Raw genomic sequence first — 21,536 nt, 5'->3', positions numbered from 1 at the left:
TCACTCTCTACCTATCTTTCCAGACAGAGTCTCTCTCTCACTGTACCTGGAATCCAGTCTCACTGACTGGCTAGAGCAGCCAAGAACTCAAGAGATCTGCTTGTATTTGCTCTCCCAGAGCTTGGGTTACAGAAATAGGGGACCATGCCCAGCCTTTTCATGGGTGCTGGAGAATCAGAACCAGGCCCTAATTGAGCTATCTGCCCAGCTGGCAGCTGGTTCCTGTGACTTTTTTTTTTTTTTCCCCTTGGGTAAGCTGTTATAACTAAAGTGTATTCAAGGTATCTATCATTTATGTAATTACTATTCAATGTATTGTTTTCACAAAGTCTTTATTTTCTGTGTATTGAAGTTTTGCCTGCATGTGTATCTCTGAATGTGTTGGAACTTCTGATGCTGGCGTTACAGACAGTGGTGATCTGTCATGGGGATGCTGGGAATTGAATCTGAATTCTCTGAAAGAATGGCCAGTACACTTAACTGCTGAGCCATCTCTCCAGCTCCTTCACAAAGTCTTTAAAATATGATGTGCATTTTACATTTAAAACATTTTAGTTGCAACTAGCCACATTCGAAATGGTTAAAGTGGCCATATGTGGCTAATGACCACTGTATTAATTCTGATTACAAGCCATGTGGCAGCTTACTCTAGTCTGTCACTCCAGTTCTAGATCTAGCACCTTCTGGTCTTCATGGCCTCAGCTACTCATACAGTGCACTTATATATATGCAGGCAGGCCACTCATACACATAAAATAAAAATCAATACACCTTTAAAAGGTGAAGTGGATGGTGAGGGAGGCAACTCCCTAGGAAAACGCTTGCCGTGAGAGTAGGAAGCCCTGAGTTGGATCCCGGTTCTCAGATAAATGACAGGCATGTTTGGAACCCGGCATTTGTGAGGTGGAAAAAGGCAGATGTTTAGACTTCACTGGCCAGTCGGCCAGCCTAGCCAATTAGTGAGCTCTGGGTTCCGTGAGACCTTGTGCTAGAATTTAAAAATAGGGTTGCGGGCCAGCGAGAGCTTAGCAGGTGAAGCCACTTGCTGTTAAGCTTGACAATCGAAGTCCCTGGAACCCACATGGGAGAAAGAGAGAATTAACTGTGGCAACTTATCCCCTGGCCTACACAATCACTTTTTTTTTTTTTTTTTAAAGAAAAAGCTGGAGAGTGGTAAAGCAGGATGCCTGAATTCAACTTCTTGCCCCCACAGCACATGTACCCATTTACATGTAAGTGGGAGTACCACTGAGGACGCTTGCTGTTGATCTCTTACATCCAAGCGCACACAGATGAGGCGGCAAATTTAATGTGTCTACTTTTTTGTTGGTTTTCAAGACAGTGTTTCACTGTGTAGTTTCAACTGTCTAAACAGCCTAAAACCACACTATTTAAAGTTCCTGTTAAATTTTAACTTGCTACTAAAAATCCTTATTCTTTTATTTATTACATTTATTTTATCATGTTCTCAAGACAGGTCTGTATGTAGCCCTGGCTATCCTGGAGCTTACACTATAGATCAGGCTGGCCTTGAAGATCCACCTGCCTGTGGCTCCCAATGCTGAGATCAAAGGCAACACCACTACCTAATTTTTCTTACAATATTTGAATACGAGAAAAAAAATGCAATTACTTCACAGAAATTGACTGGAATTGCCTCATGCAATGGGAGGAGTCACTTGTGGTAAAGTAGTGTCAGGGTAGCCAGATGTGCCAACACCCTGGAGGGCAGACAGGGCATCTTGAATTGTATGTATTTATGTGTGCCTGTGCATGTGAATGCAGGTTCCTGTAGTGGCTAGAGGTGGTGGATTCCCTGGAACTGGAGCTACAGGTAGTTGTGAGTAGCCTGATGTGGGTTGCTAGGGTCAGAACTCAGGTCCTCTGAGAGACCAGTGCATGCTCTTAGCCACTGAAATATCTCTTGAGCCCCAGATGTCTCTAGTTCTTATAAAAACATAAAGTGAAAATGATTTTTAAGTGGAGAATGCCTATTATTTAAGTTTTATTACATATATTTATTGTGTGCATAGGTCAGAGGATCACACTGAATCCCTTCTCTTCTTCCACTGTATGGAATTGCTTTTGTTTCTGAGACAGGGTCTCATTATGTAATCTTGGCTGGCCTGGAACTCACAGGATCCACTGCGTCTGTCTCCTAAGTGCTGGGATTAATGGTCTGTAATACCAGGTGGTTTGGGGGGAGTCAAGTCCAGATGGTCAGGCTTGGCAGCAGTGTCCTTTCCTGCTGAGCCATCTCATTAGCCCATCCATCTTTAATAAAAGGGAACATACATAGATATATGATGTAAGGGTGTCATAGTATTTACAAGCAGAAGAAACTGTGGACAGAAGGCATTCTTTCTGCCAGATTTTTTTTCCTTTAAACTAAAATCTACTCATTTTATTTTCACAGTTCATGATACAAATGAAACTACTTTAAAAAAAAGTCTCTCTACTCCTAGCCAAAACTCTTCCCTACGCTAGATATGGGGAGAAGTTTGCTTGTCATACCACTATAAAATACTCCGGTGTAGCCCCATGGTCTGAAACAGAAAAGCAGGGAACTGATGATCCCCTGTTCTTACCTGTCTGCCTGCCTGTGCCATGCCATGCCAGGTCAGTGCCATCTCATCACTGGAGGCCTGGACACCAAGGGGATGTGTCTCTCATGGGTGGCCTCATTGGAGGAACAGGTCCCACAGGCATCACCCCAGGAGGAGGGGCTGCTACTGGCATCATGGAGGTGTCTCCCATGTTGGGTGCTTGCATCATACCAGAGTGTGGAGGACCCCGGGGACTGGAGCCAGGTAAGATCTTGGCCCCTTCAGGAGGTGGAACAGAGAATGTAGCAGGAGTGTCTTCCTTGTTGAAATGAAGCTGTCGTTTTTGTCAGCCAGGCTCTGGAAGTAGTCTTTCCCACTCCTCTGTTCCCACCACTGCAGTGTCTTACAGACTGAGTCATGGATAAGATGTGACAACAGTAGTCATAAGAGAACCATCTCTATCCTGCCAGACTCCATGTTGCCCCTCCCCACCCCTTTTTTATACAGGGTTTCATTGTGTAGACCAAGCTGACCTTGAATTTATAGAAATGTTTGTTTCTGCCTGTTGAGTGTTGAGATTAAAGGCTTTCACTACCACCACCACCACCAGTTCCTCTCCCCCAACCCTCCAGCCTCAGGTAGGCTTCTTGAAGGTGCTTTGCCGATTTTGAACAAAGTGATTATTCTAGATGTTGATAAGGGGCAGCTTTATGTGGTAGTCAATGTAAATGGCAGATGTGGGGTAGTGAAAATGTAGACCATGTTCAAGGGATAAATAGGGTTGGGTAGATAACTTGGTAGGTAAAAGTGATTGTTGCTCAAGTGCAAAGCGCTGAGTTTGAATCCCTAAAACCCACATAAAAACTGGATGTGTAGGGGCTGGAAAGATGGTTCAGTAGCTAAGAGCACTAATTGTTACAGAAGATCTAGATTTGGTTCTCAGCACACAAATGGTTCACAACCAGCTGTGCTATCAGTTCCAGGAAAGTACAGCATACCACCCTCTTCCGGCTTCCTCGGGCACCAGGTACACACAAGGAGCACATACAGGCAAAATACTCATACATAAGTCTTTTTAAAAAGACTTATTTATTTTATGTATATGAGTACTCTTAATACACACCAGGAGAGGGTACCAGATCCCATTACAGATGGTTGTGAGCCACCATGTGGTTGCTGGGAACTGAACGCAGGACTTCTGGAAGAGCAGCCAGTACTCTTAAGCGCTGAGCCATCTCTCCAGCCCCGTAAAATAAATCTTAAAAAAAAAAAAAGTCTTAAAACAAAAATTGATCATGTAGTGTCTCTGCAATTTGCACACACTCCTATGAGGACATGGGAGGTGAAGATAGGAAAATTCTAGAAGCTTAGGGCCAGTTAGCCTGGCATACACAGTGGAAAGACAACAAAGAAACGCCATCTCAAATTAAGTTGAGGATAAGGACAAACACCAGAGGTTGTTCTGACTTGTGGATGTACACTGACACAAACATGCTCCTGCAGTCACACAAGTGAATGTGTGCATGCATACACACATAAACACACTAAAAAAATGGTGAACCAGGGAGGTAGTAAGGAATGCTTGTGATCAGGCAAGCAAAAGTGAAGCACTTCTTCCTTTAGTCCCCCAGCACTCCTGCTTTGAAGCAGGCTACACACTTACACGTGGATGGTAGTAGACTGTGTGTTGTCACCTAGAAAATCATGTTCTGCATAAAAATGGAAAAGGGAGCTACAAAGGATGAAGACAGAACGTGAGGAGATGTGGAATTCCTAGAGAATACAGTGGGTATTCTCATTAACAGGCCCCTGGTTTTGATGTGCTGTGGAGCAAACCCAGGATCTAGTGCTTGCTAGGTAAGGTTATGATGCTGAGCTAAACCCAAGCCTGAGCCCAGGTACCAGTTCTCTTATTGCCAACTACCTGGCTATTTGTTGTGCAGGGTGTTTCAGGAACCTGACTTTCACGTTGTTCCCAAATGTTATGTCTGTTTCCCTGACATTTGTACTGAATGCTCTTTTCTATGTACAACGGAGTCCTCCACTTTCCTTGTTTGGGACATTAGTACTCTATTACCTGTTAATCACAAAAGCGCAAACATTTAATCTGCTTATGGCTATATGAAGCAACCCATTCATTCACACTAGTACACCATGGTGCACACGTGGATGTTGGAATTATAGGAGTCAATGTTTTCCTTCTACCATGTAGGTTCCAAGGATCAAACCCGCATCTTCAGGCTTGGCACTTGCACCTTTATCCGATGAACTATCTTGCTGTCCCCCACTCTAGTTTTGATTTCTGGGTACTGCCCAAGGAGCTGTAAAATTAACAAAGTAGTTATGGTATATGTAGCTAGTGCTCTTAACCACTGAGCCATCTCTCCAGCTTCTATTAATTGGTTTTTAAAAATATAGTGTCACTATGTGCCTGGAACTCACTATGAGATCAGACTGGCCACAAATTTACAGAGATCCTCCCAAGTGCTGGGATTAAAGGTATGTACCACCAGTCACAGCACACTGTCTAATTTTTATATAATTCTTTCTGCTCACATTTATAATTTGCTTTGAAGAATTAATAATATTACCTGAGTTTTTATACTGTTCTTACTAGCTTGTTCATTTGTAAAAAAGGCAAACTTTTTTTTTCCCCCTACCCTTAATACTTATTTCTGGCATGCGATAGGCACTTGGTAAAGATCTGTAGAACATTTGAATGAATGGGTAGTGCTTAAATGTGCCAGTTGCATTGAAAAGGTCAGCATAGTTGGGCACAGTGGCATATGCCTGTGTCCTAGCTATTGGGAAGCTGAGACAGTTTAGAGCTAGCTTGGGCAATGTAAAAGTACAATTCCAGTGTGGAGAAAATCTGATACTCCAAGTCCAAGTCAGGCATTCTGGCTGCAGGACTGATGTGGCCTGGGGCTCCCATTCTGCCCCTCACTGTATTCGCACCCTTACTGTTTTCATTGTTTGCTGTTACTGGGGGTCATTAGACCCACAGGCATGAGATGAGCATACTGGCAAGTGCTCTGCAGCTCAGTTACACTCCTCATTGTTCATGATTTGATAAATACTGCTTTGCCAAAACATGGTAACATGTTCATTCATTTGCTTCCTATCTTTAGCAGCTGTTGGCAAAATAGTAACAGTAGCTGTGACAGATGTTTGATATTAAGAGCCTATAGTATTTAAAATCTGAACATTTACATAAAGATAACTCTCTTACCTCAAACATTTATTCTTAAATTTACAATGTTGTATTTGGAAATAATATGTGTAAATTATATTAAGTTGGTTACTTAGTAGAGAACCTAAAATTTTCACTAATTTGTTCTCAAGACTATGAGACCTATGATTAAGAAAATATCATTATGAGCTAGAAAGATGGTTCAGGGGTTACAGCATTTGTGCAGACACACACACACACACACACAGAGAAGGCTTTAAAAAAAATCTGACCATTGGATTTGGGAGGTGGTATATTTCTGTGACCCCAGGAGCTGATATGGGCAAATCTTTGTGAATCCAAGGCCAGCCTAGTTAGTCTATATAGCAAGTTCCAAGCCAGCCAGGGATACATAGTGAGAGCCTTTCTATAAAAACAAGGAGCATTAGTGTTTCTGTACTCTTATGTGTTCTTTGTAAAACAGATTCAGACAATATAAAAACGATGTTAATAAATATATTAATGACAAAGCATCACAATGTAAAGTTATTACAGGAAAACAACATGGGAAGCCAGCTTAAACTGTATGGAAAATAACATCAATAACATGATACTAAGCATTATAACAGCATTATAAGCATTATAACAGACAAAGAAATACTGAATACCTGTTTCTGTTTCTTAAAGCCACAAGGTTTTGTAACTTGGTTGGGAATTAGATGGAGTCACCATGCCTTTCCTTTGTAATCAGTTTCGTTTTGAATATTTTGGGGAATCTGAAGGATACTGTGTTAGGTTTTTATTCTGTAATGAAGTTTTGTTCATTTGTAAAATGAACTCCCTTGCCAAGCCTGATATCAGTCTTGGGTCCAAGTGGTGCTGCCTTAGCTGGGCTCAGGTTCTGTGGCTCTGGCTTTGTGGACCTGGACTGCTGTCCTCTTCTCTTCCTCTTCTTGAACTGTGCCTCTCATGACTCTTCGTTGTCTGTTTGTGAGATTTCTTCCACCTGTGAGGACTCTTCCTCTCGGACTCCCTGTTTCTCTTGGAGGAGTGGTATGAACCAGAGTGGTAGCTTCTTGACTTGCTATAGTATTCCTCATGATGGTCCTTCCTTTCCCTCCTGTCTGAGTTTTTACCAGAGGAGCCAGTCCAAGCCGGAGGAGACATGTAGATGTCTCTGTTAGCTTCTCTAAATTCGTTGTTGGGATTTCTGAACACATGAAGGAAGTTGCAGTGCTTTCCTTTTGGACACTTTTGCATTTCGAATAAACCACAAATTGCAACCTTCCACCGGGTCACTGGACAGAATTCACACTGGAGCTGTCGTCCTGCGTACCATCTTCCATTAAAGAGAGAGAGGGCTGCTTGGCATTCTTCTTCCGACTGGTACTGAACATACACATTGCCCCGCAGATGAGGTTCCAGGTTGCAGCTTACTTTGAACTGAATCACCTTTCCCACGTTCTTGAACTCCGGCAGCACGTCATGGTAGAAATCCAAGAACTGCTGGTAGGTCTCCTCCTCACTGTACTCCAGGTTTGCGTCTGAGTCATAGTCATCCCTTCTGCACTGCTCCATTCCAAACGTTGTAAACATACTCTTCACAAGAAGGGTGGGACTTGACGTGGGAAAGTCGTGTTTCCGTGAACATCTGTTACCAAATCTGCACGCTCCCGTTTTATTGTAGAAGGGACAACTGGGTCGATATTTCTCCAGCCTTAAATCCTTGGGTGGTTCCGGGTTCTGCCAAATGCGCTCATTTTCAGCCTGGTCCAGCATTTTCTGCACCGCTTCCTCCCTCTCTCTCTTCTCCTGTAGCTTCTGCTCCTCCTCCTCTCTCTGTTTTTTCTGTTGTTCTTCCCACTCGGCCTTTATTTGTCTCTCCTGTTCTTCCTTCTGTTTTCTAGCGGCCTCTTCCTTTTTCTTCTTTATTCTGAATTCTTCTTGCGCCTTCTCCTCCCTCAGCAGCCACTCTTCATGTAATCTTTGCCGCTCTATCTCCAGTAATCGCTCTGCAAGTTCTTCGTTAGCAGAAACATCATCGTCCTCCTCTGGTGGGGCTTCCAGAGCTCTCAGCCGAGCCATTTTCTGCCGACGTTTCTTGCGTTTCTCCTTCTTCATTGCCGCCTTGTATTGTTTTCGGCTGAGTTTCTCAGGAATCGCGGTCTGCCGTGATGCCATTTTACCGCAGAGCGGGGGGGGGGGGGGGGGGGGGGGGGGGGGGGGGGGGGGCTCTTCCCGGATCTCGCGATAATCTCTTTTTCTCACGCTGTGGATTGAAAATGTCGCCCGCTGCTAAGTTGTTCTGCTGTTTAATGTTCGTTACCTTCCTGGACAGCAACTTCAGGGTGGCACCATTCAGCCCAGTTGACTTTCCTTTCCACCAGCCTAGAAAGCTTGAACCAGCTGAGTCACCGGCGTGTTTGCGCAATGCAGCAACCAGTAGTTGAATGTGCGCATGCGCAGTCGAAGGCCAGTGTTTGCGTTGGAATGTGGGCTGTACCGCCTACCTGCGCAGTCACTCGGTTATCCGCAGTACGTAGGCCTGCCTGCGCAGTTATCCGGTTATCCGTGGTACTGCCAGCCTGCGCAATTACCCGGTTATCCAGTTACCCGTGATAAAGCCTATCCGTGCAGTTACCCGGTTGTCCGGTTATCCGTGGCACAGCCTGCCTGCGCAGTGACCCGATTATCCAGTTATCCCACGCAGTTACCCACTTATCCGTGGTAGGCCTGCGCAGTTACCCAGTTTTCGGAGGTACGGATGGTCTGCGCAGTTACCCGATTATCCAGTTATCCGCAGTACGGCCTGCCTGGGCAGTCACCCGGTTATCCGTTTATCCGCAGTACATAGGCCTGCCCATGCAGTTACCCGGCCGGGCCGGTATGGCCGGCTTGCGCAGTTATCCGTCTATCCAGTTATCCGTGGTATGGCCTGCCTGCGCAGTTACCCAATTATCTGTGGGGCGGCCGCAGTTACCAATTATCCGCGATTATCCGTGGTACAGCCAGCCTGCGCAGTTACCTGGCTATCCGCAGTACGGCCTGCCTGCGCAGTTACCCAGGTATCCGTGGTTATCTGTGGTACGGCCAGCCTATGCAGTTACTGGTTATGCATGGCACAGCTGGCCTGTGCAGTTACCCGGTTATCCGCTTTAAGGCCAGCCTCCGTGGCATGGCCGGCCTGCGCAGTTACCTGGTTATCCGTAGTATGATCAGCCTACGTAGTTACCCGGTTATCCATGGTACAGCTGGAACAGTGGTTATCTGCCTTACCGACCGGCCTGCGCAGTTGCGGGTGGTTATCTGCAGTACGGTCCGCCTGCGCAGTCATCCAGGTATCTGCAGTTATCCGCAGTATGTCTGATCTGCGCAGTTACCCTGTAATCTGCAGTTACGTCTTTACTCCGGGAAAGGCAGGCCTGCGCAGTACGATTTACTGCTTTTTTTGTCTCCGCCCCCTGCAGTGGGAGTGCTCCTGCAGTAAGAATGCTCAGCCCTGAGCCGGGGCAGGCTTGTCTCACTGCAGGGCACCCCTCCATGCCGGTGCTGGCAGCTCACCTTCCCGGGCTTGTTTATGTGGGTGCTGGGAATAGAAATTAAGTTCTTATATTTGTTTGTCAAGGGCTTTACCAGGTAAACCGTTTTTCTGGCTTCAGCTCCTCACTCTTGTGGAAAGTAAGGGGTTTTGGTTTTGTTGTTGTTTTGTTTTTTAAATATTGAATGTGGGCCTGGTGTGGTGTCGCACGCCTTTAATCCCAGCACTCGGGAGGCAAAGGCAGGCGGATTTCTGAGTTCGAGGCCAGCCTGGTCTACAGTGTGAGTTCCAGGACAGCCAGGGCTACACAGAGAAACCCTGTCTCGAAAAACCAAGGGAATAAAAAATTGAATGTGTTTTGTTTTTTGCAAACACATTCCTTTCATTTGTTCTGTAATGTAGTTTTGTGGGGTATTCACCAGAGAAGACTGCTCAGACAAGTGTTTAAGCCAAGAAAAAAATCTTTTATTTTTGTTTGTTTGTTTGTTTGTTTTTTCAGAGACAAGGGTTTTACTGTGTAGCTGTGGCTGTCCTGGAACTTGCTCTGTAGACTAGACTGGCCTTGCATCATGCTATGTTTAGGTATGATCCCCATAGGCTCTTATGCTTGCACAAGCCTATAGGGGCCAGGGAGTAGAATGTGATGGTTTGTATAGGGAGTGGCACTGTTAGAAGCTGTGGCCTTGCTGGAGTAAGTGTGTCATTGGCTTTAAGACCCACATCCTAGATGCCTGGAAGCTAGTCTTCTAGCAGCTTTCAGATGAAGATGTCAGACTCTCAGCTCTTCCTGCACCATGCCTGTGTGCTACCGTGTTCCTGCCTTGATGGTAATGGACTGAACCTCTGAATCTGTAAGCCAGCCCTAGTTAAATGTTGTCCTTTATAAGACTTGCCTTGGTCATGGTGTCTATTCACAGCAGTAAAACCCTAACTAAGAAGAAAGCTCTGCCTGCCTCTGTGTCACAAGAAAGAAGGTAGATACCTGTGTATAGCAAAAGTTATATTTTATGCTGAGGGTCATCATACAAGGTTCACACTTTAAATTTCTAAATATGGTCCTAAGTCTTTATCCCCAAGGTGCTCACCTGTGTGATGTATCTTAGCTGGAGGTCAGGTCCAGTCTTACAGAAGTCTCTGATTTGAGGGTCAGGATCCTGGGGAGACTGTCCAGCCACAGGGTTCATCTAGGAGGTATCACTCCAGATATGCAGAGCAGTCCGCATCATGGGGTTTATACCTGTATCAGGTTCTCTTGAGTGTGTGAAGTTGCTGGGTTCTGGGTATCAGACACAGTGTTGGCTGTAGTGGAGGTCCTGACTAAGCTATTTTTACATGTGTAAAGACTTTTAAAAAAATACTATACTGATTACACTGCTTCCTGAGTGCCGGGATTAAAGGGCTACAATGCTGTCACTCAGCTAGAAAATCTTTATTAGGCTGCTGGTACTACACTGTGTGTTTGGGACTGCAGTGCAACACTGAGCCTTTCTCAGGGTGACCTTTTAAGCACCAAAACCATATCCTAGGTTGACATATTTCAGTTAACAAGAACATCTAGCCAGAAGCAGAACTAGTCAGAAGCAAGGTCAGTTCATTTAGAATCTTTCCCATAGCTTATGGGCTTTAACTGATTAAATCTTTGTTTTAATTTTTGGCAGGTGGTGCTGTCTGTGTGCTGAGTTTTATGGCCTGAATGGCACTTCCATCATGGAGTCAGTTGTGTTAAGGTCTGGGTCCCTCTTATAGAGAAAGATTTTACTCTTACAATATGGTTTGGATAATGTAATTAAACATTAGTAAAAATAGATTTAAAGAGTACCCCCCCACACACAAGAAAATTAAACAAATCCAGGCAGTGGTGGTGAACACCTTTAATCCCAGCACTCAGGAGGCAGAGGTAGGCAGATCTCTGAGTTTGAGGCCAGTATGGTCTGTAAAAGTGTCCGAACAGCCAGGCTATACAGAGAAACTGTGTCTCTAAAAACAAACAAACAAACAAACAAAAAAAAACCTGTGAGTTAATTACTTGGGATACAGTCTCAGTCTTTAATATAGATTGGCCTGGGACTCCACGGGTAGCCCAGGTAGGATGTGAACTTGCAGCAACTATCTTGCACGAGTCTCTTGGCATGACACAGTCCTGAGGTAAAATATGGGCGTACGTTTAGGTTTTAGCTGTAATTTTATTTTTCTACTGTAGGCGGCAGTAGAATATTGGTTTGCTAATAGCTGCAGGACTGCATAAAGATGTCTAAATGTTTCCTTATTCTGGAATGTTCGAGGCAGAAAATACTTTTGCTGGCTATTCAACAGTAATAATTTTGTGTATAAAAACATCTAAACATTTGGCTTGGCATTTTGAAATTAAAATTATTTTTAATAAAAAATTTGTTTCAATGGGTCTGGCGAGATGTCTTAGTGGTTAGGAGCTCTTTTTGCAGGCTGGCAGTGGCGGCACAAGCTTTACAAATGCATGGATGACAAGTACATGTCACATACAGATGGATAAATTAATATAGTAGAATTTTTAATTATAAAATTAAAAAGAGTGGGAGCCAGACGGTGGTGGTGCACGCCTTTAATCCCAGCACTTGAGAGGCAGAGGCAGGCGGATCTCTGAGTTCAAAGCCAGCCTGGTCTACAAAAACAGAAAAACAGAAAGGAAAAGAAAAGTGCTTGTTGCTCTTCTAGAAGAGCCAGGGTTGATTCCCAGCACACAAATGGTGACTCACAACCCAGTGTTACTGCAGTTTTAGGGGATCAGAGGTCTTTCTGGTCTCCAATTGAGGCAAAACATTCATACACATGAAATAAACAAATTTAAAAATTAGAAAAAGAAATTGTTTCAACTAATTCTTTCATTAAAAAAACAAAACAAAACAAATTCCACAGAATTTTGCATAGCCAGGCACAGTGCTTGTACACGGCTGCAGTCCTAGAACTGGGGAGGAAGGAGGAGGAGGATTGGAAGATGAAAGTCATCCTAGACTGCAGCCTGGGCTTGCTTATTTATACGACTGCCTGCCTATCTATCTATCTACCTACCTATCTATTGATCTATCTATCTATGTTTTTTTGAGACAGGGTTTCTATGTAAAATCCCCCCCCCCCCACACACACACCCACACCCCTCTTTCTCTCAGGTTTTTGTTTCTCTGTGCAGCCCTGGCTGACCTGGAACTCATAGTGATCCTCCTGCCTCTGCCTCCCAAGTGTTGTACTCAAAGGTGTGTGCCACCATGGCCTAGCTTTAAAAAGTCATTTTTATTACTATGTGTGTATGAGTACTTTGCCTGCATGTATGTCTGTGTACCGTATTCATGCCTGGTACCCACAGAGAGCTTCAGTTCCCTTGGATCTAGATGGTTGTGAGGCATCATGTGGGTGCTGGGATCTGAACCTGGTTCTTTGTAAGAGCAGCCACGTTCTTACACGCTGAACCATCTTCTCTAGCCCTACACTATTTCTTAACAGAGAACCTGCCATTACCATTTACGACTTTAAATTTACCTTTCTTTATCCAGAGCATATTTTGCATTTTAGAAAACAAATTATTATTAGTTTATATGAAATATAGCCATGTATTCAAGTCAACATCATTGTATACCTCTGGACTTTGTGAACATCAGTGAGACAGACTATTTCCTTGCCCCTTGTACCTGTATATTCAAGGAGTGGCTACATATGGGAGCATCCTGACAGTGAATATGAATACGCACATAAAGATGAAAGCAAAAATATAAATTAGCCTTTTTACAACTTTCTTTGCCTCCTGTAGAAGAATTTTAATCCAGCAACATGGCTGCTCTGGGAAGGGATAACATCCAAAGACCTAGTTCTGTGTGCTCTGGCTAGAATGCAGATGCACTCCACACCTTCAATCCCAAACAATGCACATAAGATTAGTGTGCAGAGGAAGCAGCACTAGTGTTTGAAAGTGATGTCTAATTGAGAGGCAAAGTGGTGAATCAGAGAAAGATTTGACGGAATGAGTCAGAGATAGGATATTCCCAACTCCTGTGAGAACGCACGGGAAATAGAAGCTATTTAAGAGCAGTGCAGGGAGAGGAGTCCGTCAGGGGTCAGTGCAGTGAGTGCAGCACAGTGGACTTGAGTTTGTTCCTGAGTTCATGCAGTCAGTGTAGGTCAGCAGAGGCAGCAGAAGCCAGACAATAGGAAGGAGCTAGAAGATTAGAATAAATTGCCAGAGTTAGTTTGATGACAGAGCAATTCAGTTAGAAGCCGAGAGAAGTCAGATTGAGTCAGTCAACTTGGAGAGGAGTTTTAGCCAGAACGGCAGAGTTGAACTAGCCAGCCAGAGTTCAGAAAGAACTAAAAAGGATAAGATTATTCAACAGTAAGCCTCTGAGACAATTATATCAGGTGAATAAAAGTTATTTTTATAACCTCCATTTCTCATTTTTTAAAAATATACTTTGTGTGTGTGTGTGTGTGTGTGTGTGTGTGTGTGTGTGTTAGTACTGGTTGTTCTGAAGCTCAATATGTAGACCAGGCTGGCCTCAAACTCACAAAGAACCTCCTGACTCTGTTACCTCCTGTGCTGGAATGAAGAGTCTGCTGCCATACCTGGCACATAGTGACCGTCTTATTTAGGATTTCCATCACTGGGAACAGACACCATGACCATAGCAACTCTTGTAAAGTAAAACATATAATTGACTTACAGTGCAGAGATTTTATTCATTATCGTTATAACAGGAAGCATGGCAGCATGCAGGCAGACATGGTGCTAGAGAAGGAGCTGACTTGTCTGGATCTACAGGTAGCAGAAGGAGACTGTGAGTGTCTCTGGTGTAGCTCCACCTCAAAGCCTGCCTCCATAGTGACACACTTTCTCCAACAAGGCCAAATCTACTGGAGCAAGGCCACACCTCCTAATAGTGCCACTTTCTATGGGCCAAGCATTTAAACACAGGAATCTATGGGGTTCATTCCTATTTAAACCACCACATCAATGTGGGCAATGAGACCTTTCTCCTAACCACGTGGCTACTAGGAGCCAGTCTTCTCCTAGTAGCATTCAGATGAAGATGTAGAACTCTCATCTCTGCCTGAACCATGCCTGCCTGGGTGCTGCCATGCTTCCGCCTTGATGATAATGGGCTGAACTTCTGAATCTGTAAGCCAGCCCCAGTTAAATACTGTCCTTATAAGAGTTGCCTTGGTCATGGTGTCTGTTCACAGCAGTAAAACCTTAACTAAGACAGTGATTTTAAAAAAGGGTTTATTTATATTTAACTATATGTGTAAGAGAATGTACTGTGTTTGGGTTTATTTGTTTATTTATTTATATTTAACTATGTGTGTAAGAGAGTGTGTGTACCATGTTTGTGCTGGTGCCTATAAAGGCCACCGGGGGTCAGAGTTCTTGAACTGGAGTAACAGGTAGCTGCCTGATGTGACTGCTGGGAACTGAACTCTGGTCTTCAAGAGCAGTAAGCACTCTTAATTGCTGAGCCACCTCTCCACTTCTCTGTAATGACTTTTTTAAAAAATTAAAATGGTAGAAGTACTGAGAAAGCTCAGCAGGTAAAAGTACTTGCTGTGTAAGCCTTGATGTCCTATGCTCTATCCCCAAACCCATGTAGAAGGCCAGAAAGTGTGTTGGTGTGCATCTGTAATACCAGGGCTCCCACAGCAAGACGGAGATGGAGACTCTTGTCTCCTAGAACCCCTGGACCAGCTGGCCTGGAATATCCAACAAAGCAGAAACAAGAGAGACCCTTCTCAGCAAGGTGGAAAGAAAGGACCAATTCTTTTTTTTTTTCCATTTTTTAATTTTGTTTTGCTTTTTTTTCTTGGATATTTTCTTTATTTACATTTCAAATGTTTCCCCCTTTCCAGGTCTCCCCTTCGGAAACCCACTATCCTATCTCCCCTTCCCCTGAAGGACTAATTCTTAAAAGATGTCTTCTGGGGCTGGAGAGATGGTTCAGCCGTTAAGAGCACTGACTGCTCTTCCAGAGGTCCTGAGTTCAACTCCCAGCAACCACATGGTGGCTCACATCCATCTGTAATGGGATCCGATGCCCTCTAGTGGCATGTCTGAAGACAGCCACAGTGTATTCACATAAATGAAATAAATAAATAGATCTTTAAAAAAAAAAAAAGATGTCTTCTGACTTCCGTAGATCAACTCTGGCATATGCACCCCTCCTCCACATTGATAATAATAAAGTTAAAAAGTAGAGTGGCCTACAGGCATCAGGATGAGTCAGTATAAATTTACTGAGGTCTCCAGTGAGTAACATGATAGGCATGTGAGTGCCGCTGGGGGCGGGGGACAGCAGAGCTGCATGTGAGAGGCTTAGCCTGAGTGATGAAGTTGATCTTCATAGCCCCAAATCATGAGCTCCCTTGTTGTTACTTGTTGTCGTTGCTTTTTCTTCCTCTCCTATTATGAATTTCTACTCTTTGATGGCAAATTCACTTAAAAACAAATGGCTGTGTTTGGAAGTCTTAGCAGAAGTGTTGGCCTGATTAGTCAGTTTAGATCTGTGTCTAATTGAGGTAGGCTGTAATTGCTTTTAGTTTCTCCTATATCTGAGTTTACCCCTGCTTTTGTAACAATGGACTGCTTGGCTTAAACAGTAGAACTTATTTCTCTGTGTGTGATGTAGAAAAGACACACACACTTGTAAAAGTTGTAATACCATCAGGAAGCTCCTGTCTGCATAACTTCTAACACTGATCACCTCTCAGGTGATCCCCAGATCCTCAAGTTAGGAATTTGGATGTGAGTAGGACATACATATCCATTTGTAGTACATTGGAGCCCCTTTTCCCCTGTGATGATAAGTTGTTTCAATAGCACAGGTTTGAAGAAGAAATGAATCATTAAGCTTACTTGTTAAAATTAACAATCAGAATCCCCCTCCTTTTTTTTTTTTTTTTTCTTTTCAGTACTAGAGAACAGACCCAGAGGTTTGCACTTACTAGGCAAGCACACTACCTCTAAGATATTTTATCCTCCCCCCTCAGATTTTACTTATTTTATTTTACTTTTTTGAGATAGGGTCTAGCTCTGTTGTTTAGGCTAGCCTGGAACTTGCTGTCTAGCATAGGCTGGCCTGAGTGCTGTGTTCTCAGGTGTGTGTCACTGCTCCGAGCTGCCACAGAATCTTCAGCGCACAAGGTTAACATTGTTTAGATAACCAGCATGCACTGGATGCTCATGCTGAGGGCTGAAGTCTTGTTCTGAATCTGAATTGTTCTTTGTACAGAAAGAGCACGCAAACAGCACAGCCATGGCTGTGCTTAGCTTTGGTTCTGGCCCACTCCTGTTTATTTTGGCTCTACTACAGAGGTCAGATCCTAGGGAAGTAACTTGTGCCTTGCTTACCTTAAAAATAAGACTAAAAAAAAAAAAAAAGACTAAAAATTTGTGTGTGTGTGTGAGACTAAATGTTTCTTAGCGTGAAAACTGATGGAGTCTCTTTCTTCATAATAAGATCACAGAAACACATTGCTGTTACTTATTAAAAACAGTAAATAGACTTTTTGTTTTTTAAAGACAGGGTCTCATTATGCAGCCCTGGTTGTCCTAGAACCAACCCACAGAGATCTCCCTGCCTTTGCTTGCGTGCTAGTGTTAATGAGGTGGGCCACCATGCTTGGTTAGACTTCTTTACTGCGAGTGTAGATCTTTTTCATTATCAATACCTCACACTGAAGTTGTACATTTATTAAAATGGGTGAAACTAAGATTGTTGGCCAAAGTCTATGTTCACTTTAAGATTTACACTTGGCACTGTATGTTCTGTGGATTTTGACAGGTAGTCAGAGTAGCTTCACAACCTTAATCAGCTGTACTGTCTCACACACACACACACACAACTGTACTGTCACACACACACAGCTGTACTGTCACACACACACACACAACTGTACTGTCACACACACACAGCTGTACTGTCTCACACACACACACACAGCTGTACTGTCACACACACACACAGCTGTACTGGCTCTCACACACACACACAGCTGTACTGTCACACACACACAGCTGTACTGTCTCACACACACACAGCTGTACTGTCACACACATACACAGAGACACACACACAGAGACACACACAGCTGTACTGTCACACACACACACACACAGCTGTAGTGTCTCTCACACACACAGCTGTACTGTCACACACACAGACACACACAGCTGTACTGTCACATACACACACAGCCACTGATTTCTTTTTTGTGTCCCTGCTTTTACCTTTCCCAGAATGTCCTAATAGTTGGAATCATCCAGGAGGTAGTGTTTTCAGACTTCTTTTTTCAATTAGTAATAGATACCCTGTAGTCTTTAATGCCATAACCCATTTCTTTTTAGCACTGAATAATACTCCATTGTTTGTGAGCTGGGGATTTAGTTCAGTAGTAGAAAGCCTGGGTGCAAATAATAAGAACAAAAACTTAAACAAACAAATGAACAAACACATTCCACTCTCTGGAGGTAAAACATCTTTGTTCCTTGCAAGTTTTGGTAACTGAAAATAAAGTTTCTGTAAGCATGCTTGTACAGGTTATATGTGGAGAGAAGTTTCGACTAATTTGGGTGAATGCCAAGGGAAGCATTGGTTTGAATGGGTGGTCAGAACATTCACCTTTGTGAGAAGCTGCCAGACCGTCTCCCAGAGAAGCTCTACTACTTTTGCAAAGATAGTTGTCATGGCCTTACATCCTTTGATGGACCTTGTTATCAATTCTGGCCTTGTAGCATGTGAATTGGTCTTAATTTTCGATATGGTGACTTGTTTCTTAGAGACCTAGAGACTACTGATTGTATGCAATAATTATTTAATATTTTTTGAACACTGGCAATGTTTATCAAGAATAGGATCTAATTGTGAGTGCCTAAGATGTGAATTTTTATGTGTTTAAGTATCTCTGTAGTTTGAAACTATACATGTATTATAACTGTAACTGTGATTCCCAGGTAGAAAGCAAGTAGAGGGAAGGAGAGCGACCTGGGTGTAGGATTAATTCTCATTAGCTATGGTGTTATGATAAAAGAAGGGCTGGGTGGATCTGTTGAAATATTTCATATTTGAATTGATTTTAGGTAGAGTCCAGGGTATTTTTGAAGTCTTTATGGTATTTGTTTTTGTTATACATAGTCACAGAATTTTATATTTGGTCATGTAAACAATGTTTGATTATATCCAAACATGTGAAAGGTTGAGAATAACTTGGGTGTAGGCTACCATGAATGTGTATTTACAACGCGAACAATGCCTAAGATACCACAGCTTACCTATGGCTTTCTCAAAGTTGTGAGTGTTATTGTGACATTTCATAAATTCATGTTGCATTTCTTAGACTTACTATGGCTGTGATAAACACCATGACCAAAATCAACTTGGGAAGGGTTTCTTTCATCTTACAGCTTATAGTCCATCATGCAGGGAAGTCAGGGCAGGAAATCAAGGCAGGAACTTATGAAGAGGTCACGGAGAAATGCTCATTACTAACTTGTTTCTCATGGCTTGCTCAGCTTGCTTTTTTATACACCCCAGACCACCAGCCTAGGGGCAGCCCCACCCACAGTGGGCTGGGTGGGCCCATCCACACCAATCACCATTCAAGAACATTGCCTGAAAGCTTGCCACAGACCAGTCTGGTGGGGGCATTTTCTCAACTGAGGTTTCCCACATGGAGGTGAACAACTTCCTGTAACTCTAGTTCCAGGGTATGTGGTGCTCTTTCTGACCTCTGGGGTTAGGGGTACAGCATGCATGTGGTGCACAGATTTACATGCAAACAAAACACCCATGTGCACAAGATACAATTTTTTATTTTATTTATTTATTTATTTATTTATTTGGTTTTTCGAGACAGGGTTTCTCAGGGGTACAGCATGCATGTGGTGCACAGATTTACATGCAAACAAAACACCCATGTGCACAAGATACAATTTTTTATTTTATTTATTTATTTATTTATTTATTTGGTTTTTCGAGACAGGGTTTCTCTGTATAGCTCTGGCTGTCCTGGAACTCACTTTGTAGATCAGGCTGGCCTTGAACTCAGAAATCCGCCTGCCTCTGCCTCCTGAGTGCTGGGATTAAAGGCGTGTGCCACCACACCCGGCTGCACACGATACAATTAAAACACACACACACACACACACACACACACTCACACTCACACACAATGTGTACATGCCAGGGTATGCCTGAAGAACTCAGGAGACAGCTCTGTGGAGTTTGTTCTCTCTCTGTTTTGTATTGGCTCTAGTGATCAAATTCAGGTCACCTGGCTTGTCTCACTGGACTATCTTGCCTGCTCTGGCTGAGTGTGGAAAACTTCTATGTCTTGGACACTGGTCCTATGTTGTGTCCCTCAGCCCAGTCATCCTTTCTTCCAAGGTTTGTATATGTGCTGCTGAAGCAAGCTTGCCCCTTCCTCAGAGAAAAAGCTAGTTTTTTTTAATGGGAGTTTTTTTTTTTTTTTAATTAGGTATTTTCTTCATTTACATTTCCAATGCTATCCCAAAAGTCCCCCATACCCTCCCCCCAGAAAAAGCTAATTTTGATGAGTGTGAGTATGTTAGTTTTTCTTTTTGAATTGTGCCTTGTTGTCAAGAGACACTTTGCGTAGTCTTAGATCCCAAAGATTTTCTTATTTATGTTTACATGTCTAAGAGTCACAGTTATACATTTGTTTACGAGTTTGTGTTTCATTTTAAATTTAATAAAAGCTGGGGGTTTACAGTTTGAGAGGCTTTTTTTTTTTTTTTTTTTTTTTTTTTTTTTAAATACAGGCACACCTTGCTCTGGTGCCTTGTCATTCAGACAGGCTGCCTGTTACAGTTTGAATCCTATGTCAGAGAATGGTGTCAGATGTGTTACTCTCGCAGAGTAGAATCAATGGGTTAAAGAGACTTGCAAGCAGGTCTCTTCCTTGTTCTGAGGCAAGTACAGTGACAGGGGCAATTACCTTACTAGGGAAGAAGACACTGGGAAAAACATGTTTGACTGGGTAGAAGAGGCTAATGAGGCGAGTGGTGGGTGAAGGGCATTTCTGGCAGCCCCAGTATCACAGAGGCACAGAAAGGAACTGCCTTTGGGAATGTAGCAGTGGGACTTGTGAGCAGGTTAGTGCTGCTTGCTCTCAGTGTGGGAAGCAGGAGCATTGTGCTCACCTAGGTACTGAAGATATGCCTGGTTTAACGTTGAGCTTCTGCTTGATGCTCAGAAATTAGAAAAACGTTTACTATAAAAAGTAAACGGGGGTCTGGAGAGAGGAGTAGTTCTGAATACTATATACATAGTAGTTCTGAGCCTGTGTTTGTATTCACTTAAAGTTTTATTATTATTTCTCTTATGTATGTGTGTGTTTTGCCTGCATGTAGTGTCTGTGCACCATTTGCATGCCTGGTGCCCAGGGAGGCCAGTGGAGGGCGTTGGATCCCTGAGACTGAAGTCACAGTGAACTGCCATATCGGTGGCTGGGAATTGAACCCTGGGTCCTCTGCTAGGGCAGCCAGGGCTCTTTACAGCTGAGCCATCTGTCAAGCCCCTGTTTACTTTTTATAATAAACATTTTTCCTACGACTGATTTTATATCCTTATAATAAGTTCTTATGTAAGTATATGGAGCTGGGGAACTGACTCAGTTGTAAAGTGCCTGATACTCGCACATGAGGAGCTGAATTTGGTTTCCCGGCATCCATGTAAAAAGCCAGGCACAGCAGCATGCATGTGTAACTCACTCCAGTGTGGAAGTGGTAATGGTGACACACAGACCTAGTCAGTAATCTCCAGGATTACTGAGATATTATGGCTCAAAAGGAAGATGGAAAATGATTAAAGAAGACACTAACACTGACCTCTGGCCTCCACATTTATGTACAGACATGCATGATCGCTCCCCCCCTCCACCACATATGCACACCCATAGCACACATTTGCACACACATGCACACACACACCATGCATATGCACACACATACACACACCACACATGTACACACACATGTACACACACATGCACACAAAGCACACACAGCACACATATGTACATACACAGCCCACACATGTACACAATTACCACACATATGCACACACAAAATATAGTTTGTATTTTTTAAAACATCAGCATGACATAAATAAATGAAAAGCTACAGTAACCTGAGATTTTGTAAGCTGTAACCATTCAAGCAGTCAGTATGTGTTCCTGTCGTACATATATGTGGAATCGCTGTGAACAAATAGCAGCAAATGCACTTACTGTACAGCTGAGCTGCTTT

At 43.3% G+C, this 21,536-nt stretch overlaps 2 protein-coding genes across 5 annotated transcripts in view; one reads left to right on the top strand and one right to left on the bottom strand.

Moving 5' to 3' along the window:
• The window catches only part of Commd1 (COMM domain containing 1), an 84,812-nt gene that overhangs the window by 3,413 nt on the left and 59,863 nt on the right, over window positions 1-21,536 (top strand). Inside the window, exons 2-3 of one of the 4 annotated variants that reach the window (XM_017314316.2) lie at window positions 2,620-2,810; window positions 7,025-7,227. The exons of 2 other annotated variants lie outside the window; for them this stretch is intronic. In XM_017314316.2, the coding sequence (XP_017169805.1) occupies window positions 2,620-2,810; window positions 7,025-7,227 (394 nt within the window). Of the gene's footprint in view, window positions 1-2,619; window positions 2,811-7,024; window positions 7,228-8,260; window positions 8,477-21,536 lie in introns of those variants that run through there. One more of the 4 variants, NM_001361661.1, reaches the window with a different exon arrangement.
• Window positions 4,631-9,122, bottom strand: Zrsr1 (zinc finger (CCCH type), RNA binding motif and serine/arginine rich 1). The gene has a single exon (NM_011663.3). The coding sequence runs from the start codon at window positions 7,897-7,899 to the stop codon at window positions 6,613-6,615; it is 1,287 nt and encodes a 428-aa protein (NP_035793.1). The 5' UTR covers window positions 7,900-9,122; the 3' UTR covers window positions 4,631-6,612.

The sequence above is a fragment of the Mus musculus genome, chromosome 11, assembly GCF_000001635.26.
Source record: "Mus musculus strain C57BL/6J chromosome 11, GRCm38.p6 C57BL/6J".
In the NCBI taxonomy this organism is placed as follows: Eukaryota; Metazoa; Chordata; class Mammalia; order Rodentia; family Muridae; genus Mus; species Mus musculus.
The sequence above is the reverse complement of the archived record's forward strand: the minus strand, read 5'-3'. Positions and strand labels throughout refer to the sequence as shown.